Genomic DNA, 16,531 nt, shown 5'->3' on the forward strand with positions numbered 1-16,531 from the left:
AATTTTCCTTAGATCTTTTTTCCCCTCCATTCTCCTTTCTTTGCTTTAATTTAACAATTCATTTTTAAATTGTTTCATATATTCTGATATGCAGTATTTTTATTATCATTTTCTAGGTATTCTACAGTTTTTGTTTTGTTTTTCAGTTTGGAGTCCAGGCTTTTGTCTTATTAATTTCTAATTTTATTGCATTGTGATTAGAAAGTATGATAATATTCTTTTTATTATTTAGGATTGATGTTTTTCTTAGCATCCCATTATATATCAGTTAAAACATTTCATGGGGTCTTGAAAAGAAGTATATTGTTTATTTTCAGATACAGAGTTCAACATGTATCAGCTAGATCTACCTTATTATGTAATTTAGGTCTCCTTTTTTCTTTTAAATATATATATTTTTTATTTTATTTTATAAATTTATTTATTTATTTTTGGCTGCATTGGGTCTTCGTTGCTGTGTGCGGGCTTTCTCTAGTTGCGGCGAGTGGGGGCTACTCTTCCTTGTGGTGCACGGGCTTCTCATTGCGGTGGCTTCTCTTGTTGCAGAGCACAGGCTCTAGGCGCACAGGCTTCAGTAGTTGTGGCACATGAGCTCAGTAGTTGTGGCTCATGGGCTCTAGAGTGCAGGCTCAGTAGTTGTGGCGCACTAGCTTAGTTGCTCCGCGGCATGTGGGATATTCCCGGACCAGGGCTCGAACCCGTGTCCCCTGCATTGGCAGGCAGATTCTTAACCGCTGTGCCACCAGGGAAGTCCCTGTATATATATATTTTTAATGTAGAGCTAGTTCTTGTTATTCATGATGGTTGTGTTCTACAAAGTCACTGTAAACACTGAGTGAACACTGAACTGTTGCTCCTAGGGGAAATACAGCAATAGGTTCCTGCCAGCCACTGGTTACAACATTTTTGTTAACAGATTAATATATAACCCTTTCCATGTGTGTTTCTGTTTTAAGACCTTACTCAATATATATCATTGATTCATTAGCGTTGAACTTGTGGCCCATTCAGTGCATGCCTTAATGAAGCGTATATGACACATGTGTTTCCTCCATAAGGCACATCACAGCTTCTTGCACTTAGGAACCCTAGACAGCGCTTCAGCACAACACTGGGGGCCGTTTTAAAAGTAAAATCCCCAGCTGAAAGCACAAAGTTGTGAACACGGCACTAAACGTACTGTGAGAAGGATACTCGTTTAAAGAAGGCTGAGTGTCGCCTCGTTCGACCTCATCTGGGAAGGTGTGTGTCAGGCGATTGAGAATTTGCACCTCTCTGCACGTGTCCGTGAATGACCACAGACGCATCAGGAGTTAGAAATAAACTTTGGCAAGTAGGTGAATTTGCATATACAGAGTCTGAAAATTATGAGGACTGACTGTACTTCATCTGGGACAAGAAAGATGAATTGAAATCTTTTTCAACTATTTTTTATTTGTATCTTTTTGGTTGTATTCCCTAAAGTTTTGTTCTTTTGGAGTTGTAATGCCATGTTGAGCCGTTCCCGTAGTGACTTAGCTGTTGTTTCACTTCAGCAAGTTCATCAGCGTGAAGCTGGGTTACCTCCACCTCTCCCCACCCGCTACACTCCTGCTTCTGCCCTGCCTGCTCTGTGCTTATCTCCTCATTTAACCCTGTCTCTCCATATTTCATGGTACCACACAGAGCTTAGAAAAGCTCTAGATGCCTATTCTTAGACCCAGAACTAGTCATTCCAAGCAAGAGAGACTGTTGTCATAGGATATTTCATTAAGTCTCAAACTTGTCTTTTCTAGACAGTTTCTTATCAAATTAAAATTTATTAAGTTAAAATCTTGGCCCTCAGGTTTTTATTATTTTCCAGTCTTTCAATTGTTTTGTTCTACCTAATTCTTTTTACTATATATTTGTAAGAGATTATTGCTTATGTTTTTCTGATTACAAAAGTAATATTTTAGAAAATGTACCTTGTAGCAAATTTGAAATATTCAAGAATAATGAAGAAAACAAAAAGCACCCTAAAATTTCATCACCTAGAGATAGCAGCTATTTTTGGTGAGTTTTTTTCTTTTTTCTTTTCTTTTTTTTTTTTTAGTTTCATGAAAAAAGGAATCACTATCTTTTATTTAAATCCATACACCTAAAACAAATATCATATAATATCACTTATATGTGGAATCTAGAAAAATGGTACAGGTGAACTTATTTGCAAAGCAGAAATAGAGACATAGATGTAGAGAACAAACATATGGATACCAAGGGGGGAAGGGAGGGTGAGATGAATTGAGAGATTAGCATTGACATATATACACTACTATATATAAAATGGATAACTAATGAAAACCTACTGTATAACACAGGGAGCTCTACTCAATGCTCTTTGGTGACCTAAATGGGAAGGAAATCTAAAAAAGAGGGGATATATGTATACATATAACTGATTCACTTTGCTGTACAGCAGAAACTAACACAACATTGTAAAGCAACTATACTCCAACAAAAATTAATTAAAAAATAAATCCATACACCTATTCTCAGTCTTCATCTGGGTTGAAATCTCAGCCTCTTTTAAAATAAAAGTATTTTCCAAAAAAAAATTAAGAAAACAAGTCCATTTACAAGAACATCAAAAAGAGTAAAATAATTAGGAATAAACCCAATAAAAGAAACATAAGACTTGCACAATAAAAATCATAAAATGTTGCTGAAAGTAATTTTTAAAGTCCTAAAAAAAAGTACTAAATAAATGAAATGATATCCCATGTTCATTAATTGGAAGACTTAGTACTGTTTAGATGACAGTAATCCCCAAACCCCATCTGCCTTCTTTTCTTTTCTTTTCTTTTTTTTTTTGGCAGAAATTGACAAACTGATCCTAAAGCAATGGTAATTAAAACAGTGTGGTACTGGGCTAAGGCTAGACAGATAGATCTATGAAACAGTATCAAGAATCCAGAAATAAACTCTGACATTTATGGTTAATTGGTTTTCCAGAAGGTTGCCAAGATAATTCAATGGGGGAAAGAACAGTCTTTTCAACAAATGGTGTAGGGACAACTGGATATCCATATGCAAAAGAGGCTGAATCCCTATATCACACAGTATAAAAAAATTAGCTCAAAATGGATCAAAGAAGGGAAAAAAAAGGATCAAAGACCTAAATATATGCACTAAAATCATAAAACTCTTAGAAGAAAATATAGGAGTGGATCTTTGTGACTCTGGATTAGGCAATGGCTTCTTAGATATGACACCAAAAGCTCAAGCAACAAAAGAAAAAATAAACTGGAATTCATCAAAACTTAAAAACTTTTGTGCATCAAAGGGCACCATCAAAAAGGGAACAGACAACCCAAGAAACAGAGAAAATACCTGCAAATCATATATCTGATAAGGGTTCAATATTCAGAACAAATAGAGAACACTTATAACCCAACAATAAAAAGACAAATAGCCCACTTCAAAAATGGGCGAAGTATTTGAATTAGACTTTCTCTGAAAAGATACACAAATGAAAAGATGCTCAACATGGTTAGCCACGAAGGAAATGCAAACCAAACCCACACTAATACACCACTTCGTATCCATTTGACCTTTTGTTGGGTCTTCATTGCTGCATGTGGACTTTCTCTAGTTGCATCGAGCAGGGGCTACTCTTCACTGTTGTGCGCAGGCTTCTCATTGCGGTGGCTTCTCTTGTTAGGGAGAACAGGCTCTAGGTGTGTGGGCTTCAATAGTTGTGGCTCATGGGCTTAGTTGCTCTGCAGCATGTGGGATCTTCCTGGACCAGGGCTTGAACCCGTGTTCTCTGCACTGGCAGGCAGAATCTTAACCACTGCGCCACCAGGGAAATCCACATCCATGTGATCTTGATGCTCGGAACATTCTTTTTGGGTGGCACGGGGTTCGTGACACAAGATTATTTTTCTTTCTCTATAGATTCAGTTACTTTAATTGGTTCTTCACTAGAGAAACAAGAATCTCATAATTGGTTCTCATTAGTTGCTTGTAAAGCTCCTTCTGCCATGCCTCTAGATTCCGCCATTCTTCCTCAGAGAAATAAATGGCCACATCCTTGAAAGTCAGAGGTAACGGAGCTGGCTCGGCCATGGGCTCTTGCGGTCCCACCCGGCCCCAGACGGGGTTACGGCCAAGCCACGTGTCCCGGCTGCCCACGGCACCTCCCCTGCGGCAGCCTCCAGCTCCCCACCGACCTCCAGTTTTTTTTCTTGTTATTTATCAAGAGCCCATTGTACAAAGTAGCTCAAATGATGACAGTCTCTTACAAATGGTGGTGTTGCGTTAGGGGCGATTGCCAACATTCCTCCCAGTTCTGAAACTTTTGATTCTGTGAAATTTTATGGTTCTTGATACACATTTTCAAAAGGTCTCATTTTACAGGTTTCAGTAGTATTGTAAATTGATCTAACAAATCGTAGGCACTGAATTTGGTTGATGGGGGAGAGAGCTTCTCCTGTTTTACATGTTTTAGCATGATTAGTGAAAAATAATAGTTTAGACAGTTTGGCAATATGAAATGTCCATCTGAGTGACTGGATTCATGACTTTTAGGCTGCTGCATTGTCTACTGATGTGTATTTTCCTCTTGTCATCCCTCTTAGGCCATGAGTAGGGCCAGAGCCCTCAGATCTCAGTCAGAGGAAGCTGCTTCTGCCTTTAGTGCTGATGACCTTATGAGTATAGATAGGGCAGAACAGATGGCTGATGATTCTGATGACAGCATCACAGCAGCAGCCAACAAAGGAAGAGGCCGAGGAAGAGGCCGGAGAGGAGGAAGAGGGCAGAATCCAGCGTCAAGAGGAGGATCTCAGAGAGGAAGAGGTTAGCACTGAGTACAGTCTTTCTTACACATTCACACTTGGCAGTTGTGTGGGAAATTCAGAATTGTGTTCATCTTGGCAGAATTGAGTTACACAGTCCTTTAAAAATTTATTTTTATAATGCATAAAAACGGTCTTTAATGTAGTTCCAACATGTACATTTCACGTAAATAAATTCTGAATGGCCACATACACATATAGTTTGAATAGTTCTTAACACGTTTTTTTTTAAAGAATTTCATAGTGCTTCTCACACATTGGGAACATTTAATAGACATGTTTACTCGCACATGTACAAAGTAATAGTGAGGCAAACACTTAAGGAAAATGTCTAGCTAATACCCACTAACAGCAGGAAGAAAACTCCAGATTATAAAAATTATTATTTTTGAAAACTGCCCCTACACAATTAGATTTTTTTTTTTTTTTTTTTTGCGGTACGCAGGCCTCTCACTGTTGTGGCCTCTCCCGTTGCGGAGCACAGGCTCCAGACACGCAGGCTCAGCGGCCATGGCTCACGGGCCCAGCCGCTCCGCGGCACGTGGGATCCTCCCAGACCAGGGTACGAACCCGTGTCCCCCGCACTGGCAGGTGGACTCCCAACCAATGCACCACCAGGGAAGCCCCACAATTTGATTTTTTAAAGCAATCATTAAATTAATTGCCATCATTGTGTCTAATGTGATACTATTGTCATTGAATAGGCCAAATAATAGAAGATAGTCATCCAGTGACTTCCTGATACATTATAGAAATCCATCCCTAGGAATAGTTTTAAATTATTTTTTTTATTAAATATTTATCTGTCGGAATTTTAAGCTGTTAAAATGGGTAGTACTTTAGTTAAAAATCTCCCAGGAGAGAAATCCCCATCTTCTAGTGATAATTGTTTTCATTATCCTTACATTTATAAATTTTTTCCTTACATTGTAGTTGGAACAATATGAACCAAGTGTGGCCTAAGAATAGTCTCTGAAAATTGATTGATCAGACTCTAGATGTTTCTTCTTATATATATCTTTGACATTTTACACATAAACTATGTTTTGACATAACTTTATTTAGTGGTGTTTTTTTAAAAAAACAAAAAAAACCCTTAGCTACTGATGGACTTGTATACTGACCGCTCATTATTCTAACAGCAGGCGCTGCTCTGGAGACTTCTACTCGAGGCAGAAGTTCAAAGGCCACTATGTCAACATCTAGAAATATGTCTATTATAGATGGTGAGTACAGACTGCAAAAGGTCACCTAGCAGGTACTTATAAATTCCAACACAGGAAGACTCAGGAAAGCCCATGAGTAAACCTTACTGGTTTGTGTTGAATCACAGGATAAATTATGCTGATTTAAAAGACCTTTGCCATTCATGGAGGCTGTTGAAGAGGGTGGGCTCTAAAAATTAATTTTTATATCCCACTTTAGACAAATTTGGTTATTTCCCTTTTATAGAGGGATCACTAAGGCATGGAAAAGGCAGTTGGTCAGTGTATCAACAATGATTAAGAGAGAAGGAACTGCTCCTTAATGTACTGTAAACTTTCTTTCCTCGTGCTGCTTTTGTCCATCTCTACTGTTAGTATAGAGTCATGTGAGCTACATTTAAGGAAAGTTATAGTTAGGATTCTTTGAATTGATTTTGTGTATGTGCTGTGGTCTAAAAATTAGCCTCAAACTAAGGGAACCTATTTTTATAAACTATTTTAATAATAATTTAATATAGAAATTTAATAAACTATTTTTAATATTACAGTTTATGAGATCAGAGGAAGTTGTAAGTCAGATCTGTGTTGTAAGTCAGATTTAAAATATATGTTAAAATAGGTGGTAATATATTTTTCTCCCTACCATTCAGAGTATATCCATATATATTTTATTTATATTATCTTATTATTTGAGATTAATTTTTGACAGATTGGAGAAATTTTTGACAGATTGAATAAATCTCACAAGATGAAATTTATCAAGGGTAAATATAAACTGTATTTATGTCCAAAAGGACAGCTGCACAGAGAAGTATATGATATTAGTAGGGAACCAAGTAAGAAAGACTTAGGTCACTAAGGTTGTGCAGGTTGATCTAACTGTCCAAATCTAACGGTGCCTTAAGCACTATTAATAGAAGTAATGCTTCTTTACAGCAAGGAAGTTATCCCTTGTACTAATTGGATGTATCATGCCAAGAATACTGTGCTCATCTTTTGGAACCGTATTTCAAGAAAGATGTCAACTTTATATGATCATTCAGAAGAGAAACCATATAATATAAAAAATTTGATAGAAGGAACTTTAGGATATCTAACCTGGGAAAAATTCAAGTCTTTACAGAAATTAAGTTCTGTTATATCAAAGATCGAATAGATTTGATTTGTACAGTCCTAAAGACAGTGGTTTTAAATCTATTTTAAGTTATGGATTCTGAAAGCTTTGTCTCCTATCTTTAAATAAGTACTCATATGCAATTGTACTCCATTTCAAAGGGCTCAGGGACCCCCATGAAGCCTATCCATGGGCTCCAGGTTAAGAACTACCAACCCAATGAGGATAGATGGAAAAGCTAATCACACACAGATTTAAGTTTATTATGTGATAAAGTGGACCTGGAAGGCTTAAGAACAATTTCACCAACTCCCTCTTTTATAGACAAGGGAATTGAGCTAAGTAATTTGCCCTAGATTGATAAAACCACTAATAGTACTAATAATAGCTAATACTTACGTGACGATTACTGCAGGCCTCTCAACAGCTCAGTGGGATAGGCACTTATTATTTCTCTGTTTTACAGAAAAGGGAACTGAGGCTTTGAAAAGATAGGCAACTTACCCAAGGTCTCACAACTAGTAAATTCTAGAGCTTGAATTGATCCCACATTCTCTGGCCTTCAGAGTGAGTAGGTAACCACTCTACTGTTAGTTTCCAGAGCAAGAGAAGATTAGAGGTTGAGCTACTGGCTCTCAGTAGAGAAGTCTTTGCATTATACGGAATAATCCATCAACCAACATAAAGATGGTGTAAGCTGCCTCAGAAGGAAGTGAGTTGTGACTCCATCAGAGGAAGTTTTCAATATTTTCTGGATGACAGATGACATTGGAGAAAGGATAAAAACATCACCTCTATTAAATGATTCTTAAAGAACCTTCTTATCAAAAGTTCTGCTGCTATGGTTTTTTTTTTGTGTGGTATGCGGGCCTCTCACTGTTGTGGCCTCTCTCGTTGTGGAGCACAGGCTCCGGATGCACAGGCTCAGCGGCCATGGCTCATGGGCCCAGCCGCTCCACGGCATGTGGGATCTTCCCAGACCGGGGCACGAACCCGTGTCCCCTGCATCGGCAGGCAGACTCTCAACCACTGCGCCACCAAGGAAGCCCCATGCTGCTATGTTTTTATTCAAGGATTATTCAGTACTTGAGTAGGGCCAGCTGAGATCCTTATCTTTTGACTTTAGAAGTATATTGTCTCTGTTGCCGTTTAGAAAATGGCATTTAGAAAGATGCTATGACATTCTTGGAAGGTGTAAGATAAAAGCAGAGAAGGGAAAAGGAAGTGAAAAAAGGCAGCACGGTAAATGATCTGGGATGAGTTCATCGTGTAAAAAGCTTTGACTTTGGACAAGTCACTCACTCTCCTAGTTTGTTTACATGTGCAATGGGAATAATCTTGCCATATTGGATTACTCTGGGGATTAAAAGCAAAAAGCCTTGGAATTCCCTGGTGGTCCAGTGGTTAGGACTCCACCGAGGGCCAGGGTTCAATCCCTGGTTGAGGAACTAAGATCCTGCAGGCCACGCAGTACAGTCAAAAAAAAAAAAAAAAAAAAAGGAAAGCCAAAAACCTGGCACATAGGCTTTTGTGAAATGTTTATATATATATATATATATATATATATATATATATATATAATAAAAAAAAAGAGAAAACCGAGTTAGAAAAGGATCGTGAGTAAAATATGAACACTTCCATGTTAAACTACCAAAAGTTGGTCAGCGTGCAACACAGAGGCATAGACTTTGTAAATTACCTGCCTTTAGCTTAGCCCAAACTGCCTTTTCTCATCATGGCTTTGTTGTTTTATGTGAAACTTCCTTGACACCAGTGGGCAGAATTAAGCACTCAGATTGAGTCTTCAGGTTTCCATCGTTGTCATTAAGAAATCAGCTATTGGGCTTCCCTGGTGGCGCAGTGGTTGAGAGACCACCTGCCGATGCAGGGGACACGGGTTCGTGCCCCGGGTCCGGGAAGATCCCACATGCCGCGGAGCGGCTGGGCCCGTGAGCCATGGCCGCTGAGCCGGCGCGTCCGGAGCCTGTGCTCCGCAGCGGGAGAGGCCACAGCAGTGAGAGGCCCGCGTACCGCAAAAAAAAAAAAAAAAAGAAATCAGCTATTAGTTTAGCTTGTTGCTTTATTTAAAGTAGTCTGTTTTTCCTCCGGCTGGCCGTCTTTGGTGTTCTATACTTTTACTATGATGAATCTAGATATGTGATTCTTTTTTTATCCTGCTTAGGATTTATGGGGTTTCATGAAACTGTGAACTGGTGCTTTTTATCATTTCTAGAAATCCTTTGCTCTTATCCCTTCAGATATTACCTCTGTGCTATTCTTTTTCTTTCCTTCTAAGACTTCAATTAAATAAACGTATGACCTATTCACTGTGTCCTCCCACTGGAGGAGGAGTACCAACTTCCCAGAGTAGTTATAAGTGTTAAATGAGCTATGCATAACCATTACTGAGCACAGCACTTAGAAAGAATCCAATAAATTACTGCTGCTGTTAGTATTAGTGACAGTGTTTACAATTAACTCATGAAAATGGATGTTTCTATAAATCAGACTAAATTTGTATTTTATGCAGTTGATTTGGTCCAATGGTTTTGAAGTTTAACTCCAACATTGGCCTTTTTTGAAAAACAAAACTGACTTTTTAATATGGTCTCTGACAAAATAACCATGGAGTGCTAACTATAGTTACTATAAGTTTGGGATAAAAGCAACTTTCCCTAATACCATACACAAAAATAAGCTCAAAATGGATTAAAGACCTAAATGTAAGGCCAGAAACTATCAAACTCTTAGAGGAAAACATAGGCAGAACACTCTATGACATAAATCACAGCAAGATCCTTTTTGACCCACCTCCTAGAGAAATGGAAATAAAAACAAAAATAAACAAATGGGACCTAATGAAACTTCAAAGCTTTTGCACAGCAAAGGAAACCATAAACAAGACCAAAAGACAACCCTCAGAATGGGAGAAAATATTTGCAAATGAAGCAACTGACAAAGGATTAATCTCCAAAATTTATAAGCAGCTCATGCAGCTCAATAACAAAAAAACAAACAACCCAATCCAAAAATGGGCAGAAGACCTAAATAGACATTTCTCCAAAGAAGATATACAGACTGCCAACAAACACATGAAAGAATGCTCAACATCATTAATCATTAGAGAAATGCAAATCAAAACTACAATGAGATATCATCTCACACCAGTCAGAATGGCCATCATCAAAAAATCTAGAAACAATAAATGCTGGAGAGGGTGTGGAGAAAAGGGAACACTCTTGCACTGCTGGTGGGAATGTGAATTGGTACAGCCACTATGGAGAACAGTATGGAGGTTCCTTAAAAAACTACAAATAGAACTACCATATGACCCAGCAATCCCACTACTGGGCATATACCCTGAGAAAACCATAATTCAAAAAGAGTCATGTACCAAAATGTTCATTGCAGCTCTATTTACAATAGCCCGGAGATGGAAACAACCTAAGTGCCCATCATCGGATGAATGGATAAAGAAGATGTGGCACATATATACAATGGAATATTACTCAGCCATAAAAAGAAACGAAATTGAGCTATTTGTAATGAGGTGGATAGACCTAGAGTCTGTCATACAGAGTGAAGTAAGTCAGAAAGAGAAAGACAAATACCGTATGCTAACACATATATATGGAATTTAAGAAAAAAAAGTGTCATGAAGAACCTAGGGGTAAGACAGGAATAAAGACACAGACCTACTAGAGAATGGAGTTGAGGATATGGGGAGGGGAAAGGGTAAGCTGTGACAAAGCGAGAGAGAGGCATGGACATATATACACTACCAAACGTAAGGTAGATAGCTAGTGGGAAGCAGCTGCATAGCACAGGGAGATCAGCTTTGTGACCGCCTGGAGGGGTAAAGCAATTATACTCCAATAAAGATGTAAATAAATAAATAAAAGCAATGAAAAAATTTTTTAAAAGGTGAAGCTTGGTTACAAAAAAAAAAAGCAACTTTAAACTGTAGCTTCTACGTTCATATTTAAATGGAGGAATGAACAGATAAATAAAGGTTCAATCCTATTATAACAAGCTCCATGGAGCGTAAAGATTTGTACAATAGTACTGGAGTTTTATTGGGAAAGGTAGATATTACACTTATAGCCAGCAGCAGTTGTGAATGAGAGTTCACAGCCCAGACTTTTCCACTGAAGTTTGTCTGCAGAGGATAGTGACTAAGTTAATAAAAGAAGCCTCTGTCTTTGCATTTAATTTATACTATGGTTACCACTGCTGCTACTCCATCCATTATTACTAGCGAAATCATTTGAATACCTACTACATCTAGGCGCTTGCCAAAACAATTTACATTAACTACCTCTTTTTATCCTGTCAACAATTTTCAGCATGAAGTATTATTAACACTGTTTTATAGGTGGGGAAACCGAGACTTGACGAAGCCAAGGAACTTGGCCACAGTCACCCAACTAGTGAGTCCACATGGCTCTAACTCTAAAACCAGAGCTTTTAACCCCCAATACAGTATGTATTGCCTTTCTAACAGAACCGAGTGCTTAATTTTCTGATAATGTTAATTTATCACACAAATATTTATTGGGGGTAAAAAGAAAGGAAGGCTCTCGTTTCTTCCAGGAGCCGAGAGTTTGAGGGGTCAATCAGTGAATAACGATTGAGCAGAAATAGTTTTTGAAAGAGTCATGATTGCTGGCCTTTTCGTTCAGTTGCCCTCTCCAGCCTTTTGAGTAGAGTAGGATGTGAGGCTAGTGATTGAGTAGGGTGGGTAAGAACTCTGCTTCTGCCTTTCCTTTTTCCACTCAGGTAGACATCCTAAGATTGGGGATAGAACCTGGAATAGGAAGAATGAGTAAATCATAAATTTAGACTAGGTGGAAAGATTCCTGGGTTTTCTGACTAGGAGAATTTTGGACTTTGTAGGGTTCTTTGAGCATTTGACTTCTTCAAGTCCTCTGTCTTTTTATCTCCTCTTGCTCTGTTGTTTAGTTTGGGGGTTATCTTGGGGGAAACCTTTTTTTTTGTATTAGGAAACTGGTAAGGCGTAGGAGAAAATTAAACCTCTAATTGGCTCTGTAAATTTTATTCTAGGTTTTTAATAATCTGCACTTAATTCCAGTGGGGGTTGTGTGTGAGGCGGGGGGTGGTTACCCACACCACCAAGCAGTCCTCAGACACCTGCTGGGTGTCCTGCAAGTCAACTCAATTCTGACACTACCTGCCCAGAGACAGCATCAGATCCCACAGGGGAAGGACTCAGTTCCAGAAGACTGCCCCCCTCTACTTCAGATGCCAGTCACAAGTCCAGGTTGTTATCTGTACTTCTGACTCATAGGCTATCAGTCAGAGGTCCGCATGACTCCCTCCTTGGATTCAATTAACTTGCTAGAGTGGCTCACAGAACTCAGGAAACTAGTTTACTCACTAGATTACTGGTTTATTACAAAAGATATGAAAGGATATGAATCAATAGCCAGATGAAGAGATGTATAGGGCAAAGTCCAGAACAAAGGAGCTTGTGTCCTCATTGAGTTTGGGGTCCAAGCATGGTGGCACGTGGAAGCATCTTGATTCACCACGTGGAAGCTCTCTGAACCCCCTTCCTTTTGGGTTTTTATGGAGGCTCCACTACACAGGAATGATAGATTAAATCATTGGCTGTTGGTGATTGATTCAACCTCTAGCTCCTCTTCCCTCCCCAGAAATCGGGGATGGGACTGAAAGTTCAAACCCTCTATTCCTGGTTGGTTCCCCTGGTAACCAGCCTCCCTCCTCAGTTGTGGTCCCAAAGTTACCTCATTAACATAACAAAAACCACCTTGATGGCTCTCATTGTTTTAGGAAATTAGGGTTTTAGGGGCTCTCTGCCAGAAATGTGGATGAAGACCAAACATATTTCTTACTGGAAAATCAAAATATTATAGTTTTGGTCTCAGGAAAAATAAAAATTAACTAAACTTCATGTTTCTAACCAAGTTTACAAAGCTGAAAATGTAAGGATTCATAGGAAGGTTATCATGGAATGAAAGATAGGCCGTTTTCTAGCATTCCCTCTGGACTATTTCTTAGGTACTGAATATTTCTAACAAAGAGGAGAATAAGGAGGCGCTTACTGGAACCATGTGGCTCCCACAGGGAAAGAGATTGCCAACTATAAGAGAAGGAAGACCTGAGGAGGGTTACTTTTACTGTATTTGGAGTTCAGTCCATTAGGTGATCAGATTTTATCCTTCAGGTATTTTTCCATAAAATATTTTTAGTGTAGGTGTGTTTATGAACACTGCTTACTACTTTATTTGAGTAAACTGGGAAATCATATGAGACTGGTAGTTAGACATATAATTCCATCTCCCGATTTTAAAGCATATCAAGTGGTTTTATAATTAGTCATCATGGATTTTTGCAGATAGGACTTAGAAAACCGTCAGCTAAAGAAGTGTGCAAATTTTTCTAAGCTTTTTTAAGAATAACATAATGGATGTTTAATCTTTTCCATTATAGCCTTTAAAGCTGCAAGACAGCAGCCCTCCCAAAATGTTGCTACTAAGAATTATTCAGAGGTAAGAAAAGAAGTTTTCTAACTGTGTACCAATTTGTGTTTCCTACATTATGATTGTCAATTCTTTGGTCTACAAAGTAAATAAAAGAAGAAAAAATGTGGAACATTAAAACTGCAGAGAACTTTACTGATTATCTAGACTGAGGGCTTCTATGGTTTCTGCACGGGAGGAGGGTTCCTCTTTTTCTTTCTTTAATAATGGATCGCGTGATTGGACACCCATAAATGTATGTATCCAGTAATATTTTTAAGCATAATAACGTTGAACCAGAAGAGTCCATGCATGGAAAACTATGATTGAAGTTGGGCGTTCAGTGCGTAGAGAGGTCTTATTTATTGCTGGCGTCCTTTTGTTACTTATACTCCCATCATACTCTGGCTTGTGTCTTAATGGCTGAAGCCAGATTCAAGACAAGCTATAAGGTCTGAGTCTACGGACCTCTGTGTTCAGCTCTAGATTTAACATGAAACTTCTGCTCTTCCTTTGGATTGCAAGAAGAGTCCAGAATGGGCTTGATTCTCCTGTTACCTCTCTTTCAAAACACATGTGTCTTACTTCCCAGGCACCATCCCTGGCCTCTACGTACTAGATGCCTGGGGTGTCTCCCCTAGTTATGATAATCAAAATGTCTCCTGACATGTCCAGATGTTTCTGGGATGGGAGGGGGGGTTAAAAATCACACCTAGTTGAGAATCGTTGTTCTATATCATACTGCCCCACCAGCATTTTCTCAAATTTCACTCCTTGATCTCTTGAGTTTGTGACACAATTGACCACCTCCTCTTCCAGAAAACTTCTCTGTTTTTTTGTTTTTTCCTCTCTTATTATTATACAATTATATATGGGTATACTGGTGCTAACTTTTATCCTGAGCTCCATTTCATTATTCCTATTCAACTATTGCCTGCTATCGCTTCAAGATCATATCTGAAAACAAAATTATCATCATGTCCACAAGGTAGCTTCCCTTCTAGATTTTTCTTTTATAATATGCAAGAACATGAGTTCAGAAAGAGCAAGTCATGGTTACTTTTTCTTTCATTTTTCTGATTGAGGGGACATAGTGGTAGATCAGGGAAATGCCAAAGGCATTTGATTCCTTCAAGGCACTTAAGACAATCTCCTGATTGTTTCATGGACAAAATGCAGAAATATCGGCTGGATTCATAGCCATTTAGACAACTTCATTTAATGGTCTTTGATTAATAGTTCAATGTCAGCCTTGGGTGGGGGGTGGGTCTCAAGTGCTGCTTTTTTCACTATTTTGTCTTTGGCTTTATCAGTTGGATGAAGACATGGCAAATGTGTGTATTAAGTGTCACGGTAACACAAAATGTAGAGGAGTAGGTAGTAATTTGGATGATAGTATCAAGAATCGCAAGTATCTTTCATGGGGCTTAAAAGCAGCAAGTGGTATTTAACAGGGATAAATGTAACAGAAAAACAGATATCCGGTACTTCCCACACGGTCTTATACCTCATTTAAAATTGGAGATGAAGCACCGATGGCCTAGTTCCTCATTGGAACCCAAGAAAATCACAGGGCACTGTCCGCACATGACCCAGTGTGAGTCATTCACCAATCTGAGTGCATGTTCCTATAGGTACCCGGGCTGCCGTGGTAGTAGAAGTGAGCTCACACATGTTGTATAAAAAAACCATTTGTAAATGAAGAGTGACATTAGTGGGGAGGTTAGGCAGAGCTTTAGTTTTCATGGTTATTGCTTACATGGTATCTGCCTCCTTTTTTGTAACTTTTTATAAAAATATATATTTTTGGACATTGGTTAATGCATTTTTATTCAGATTTTCCATTCCCACAAAGACTATTTGCTGTTGTGTTTCTCCCCCTTAGGTGATTGTGGTAGATGAGTCAGATACCGAAGAAGACATTTTTCCTACCACTTCCAAAGCTGATCAAAGGTCGGTGCAGTGACTTCCCGCAAAAAGGAACATCTGAAAAAATTAAAAATTATCCAGAATTCAACATATATATTTCTTTATGCTACGGAAGTCTGAGTTTTTAAAAAATTTTATTTATGTATGTATGTATGTATGGCTGTGTCGGGTCTTCATTCCTGCACACAGGCTTTGTCTAGTTGCTGCAGACGGGGGCTACTCTTCATTGTGGTGTGCGGGCTTCTCATTGCGGTGGCTTTTCTCATTATGGGCTCTAGGCGTGCAGGCTTCAGTAGTTGTGTCTCACAGGCTCATTAGTTGTGGCACACGGGCTTAGTTGCTCTGTGGCATGTGGGATCTTCCCAGACCAGGGTTCAAACCCATGTCCCCTGCATTGGCAGGCAGATCTTAACCATTGCGCCACCAGGGAAGCCCTGGAAGTCTAACAGATTTATTTTCAGCTAGTCACGTATGTACAAAAGTGAAAAATAGACCAAGGGGTAGTCGTGGAGTCAATGCAGCATTATTACAAGTATTTTCACTGAAAATTTGAATAACTTGTCATTCATTTCCTTTTGCCTTTATTACCCAGTGATTTTCTTGCTGGAGTACTATGTCCTCTCCAATTAACAGAAAATAGCTTTGTATTTTGTTAATATTCTGTTTCAGCTTTCAGCACTTCCTGTGTGTCAGGTACCATTCTGAGCCTTTGCCTATGAATTAGCTTATTTGCTGGTCACAGTCACTCCAGGAGGTAAATGTACTTATAACTCTATTTTCCCCCTTTTACCTTTGAAGAAAGTGAGGCGTGGTAGTCTACGTAACTTACCTAAGGTCACACAGCCAGTCACGGAGCCAAGCATTCTGCTCCAGGACTCATCTCTGCTGTTGCTGCTGCTTCTCCTTTTTTTTTTTTTTTTTTTTTTTTTTTTAAGTTTTTTTTTTTTTAAATTTTTTTTT

General features: G+C 38.7%; 1 protein-coding gene across 1 annotated transcript in view; it reads left to right on the plus strand.

Moving 5' to 3' along the window:
• Positions 1-16,531, plus strand: part of MRE11 (MRE11 double strand break repair nuclease) — a 66,522-nt gene that overhangs the window by 44,323 nt on the left and 5,668 nt on the right. Inside the window, exons 14-17 of the mRNA XM_007449643.1 lie at positions 4,602-4,821; positions 5,963-6,046; positions 13,614-13,672; positions 15,528-15,595. Coding sequence (XP_007449705.1) covers positions 4,602-4,821; positions 5,963-6,046; positions 13,614-13,672; positions 15,528-15,595 — 431 coding nt within the window. The remainder of the gene's footprint in view (positions 1-4,601; positions 4,822-5,962; positions 6,047-13,613; positions 13,673-15,527; positions 15,596-16,531) is intronic.

The sequence above is a fragment of the Lipotes vexillifer genome, unplaced genomic scaffold (genome assembly GCF_000442215.2).
Source record: "Lipotes vexillifer unplaced genomic scaffold, Lipotes_vexillifer_v1.1 scaffold536, whole genome shotgun sequence".
NCBI lineage: Eukaryota > Metazoa > Chordata > Mammalia > Artiodactyla > Lipotidae > Lipotes > Lipotes vexillifer.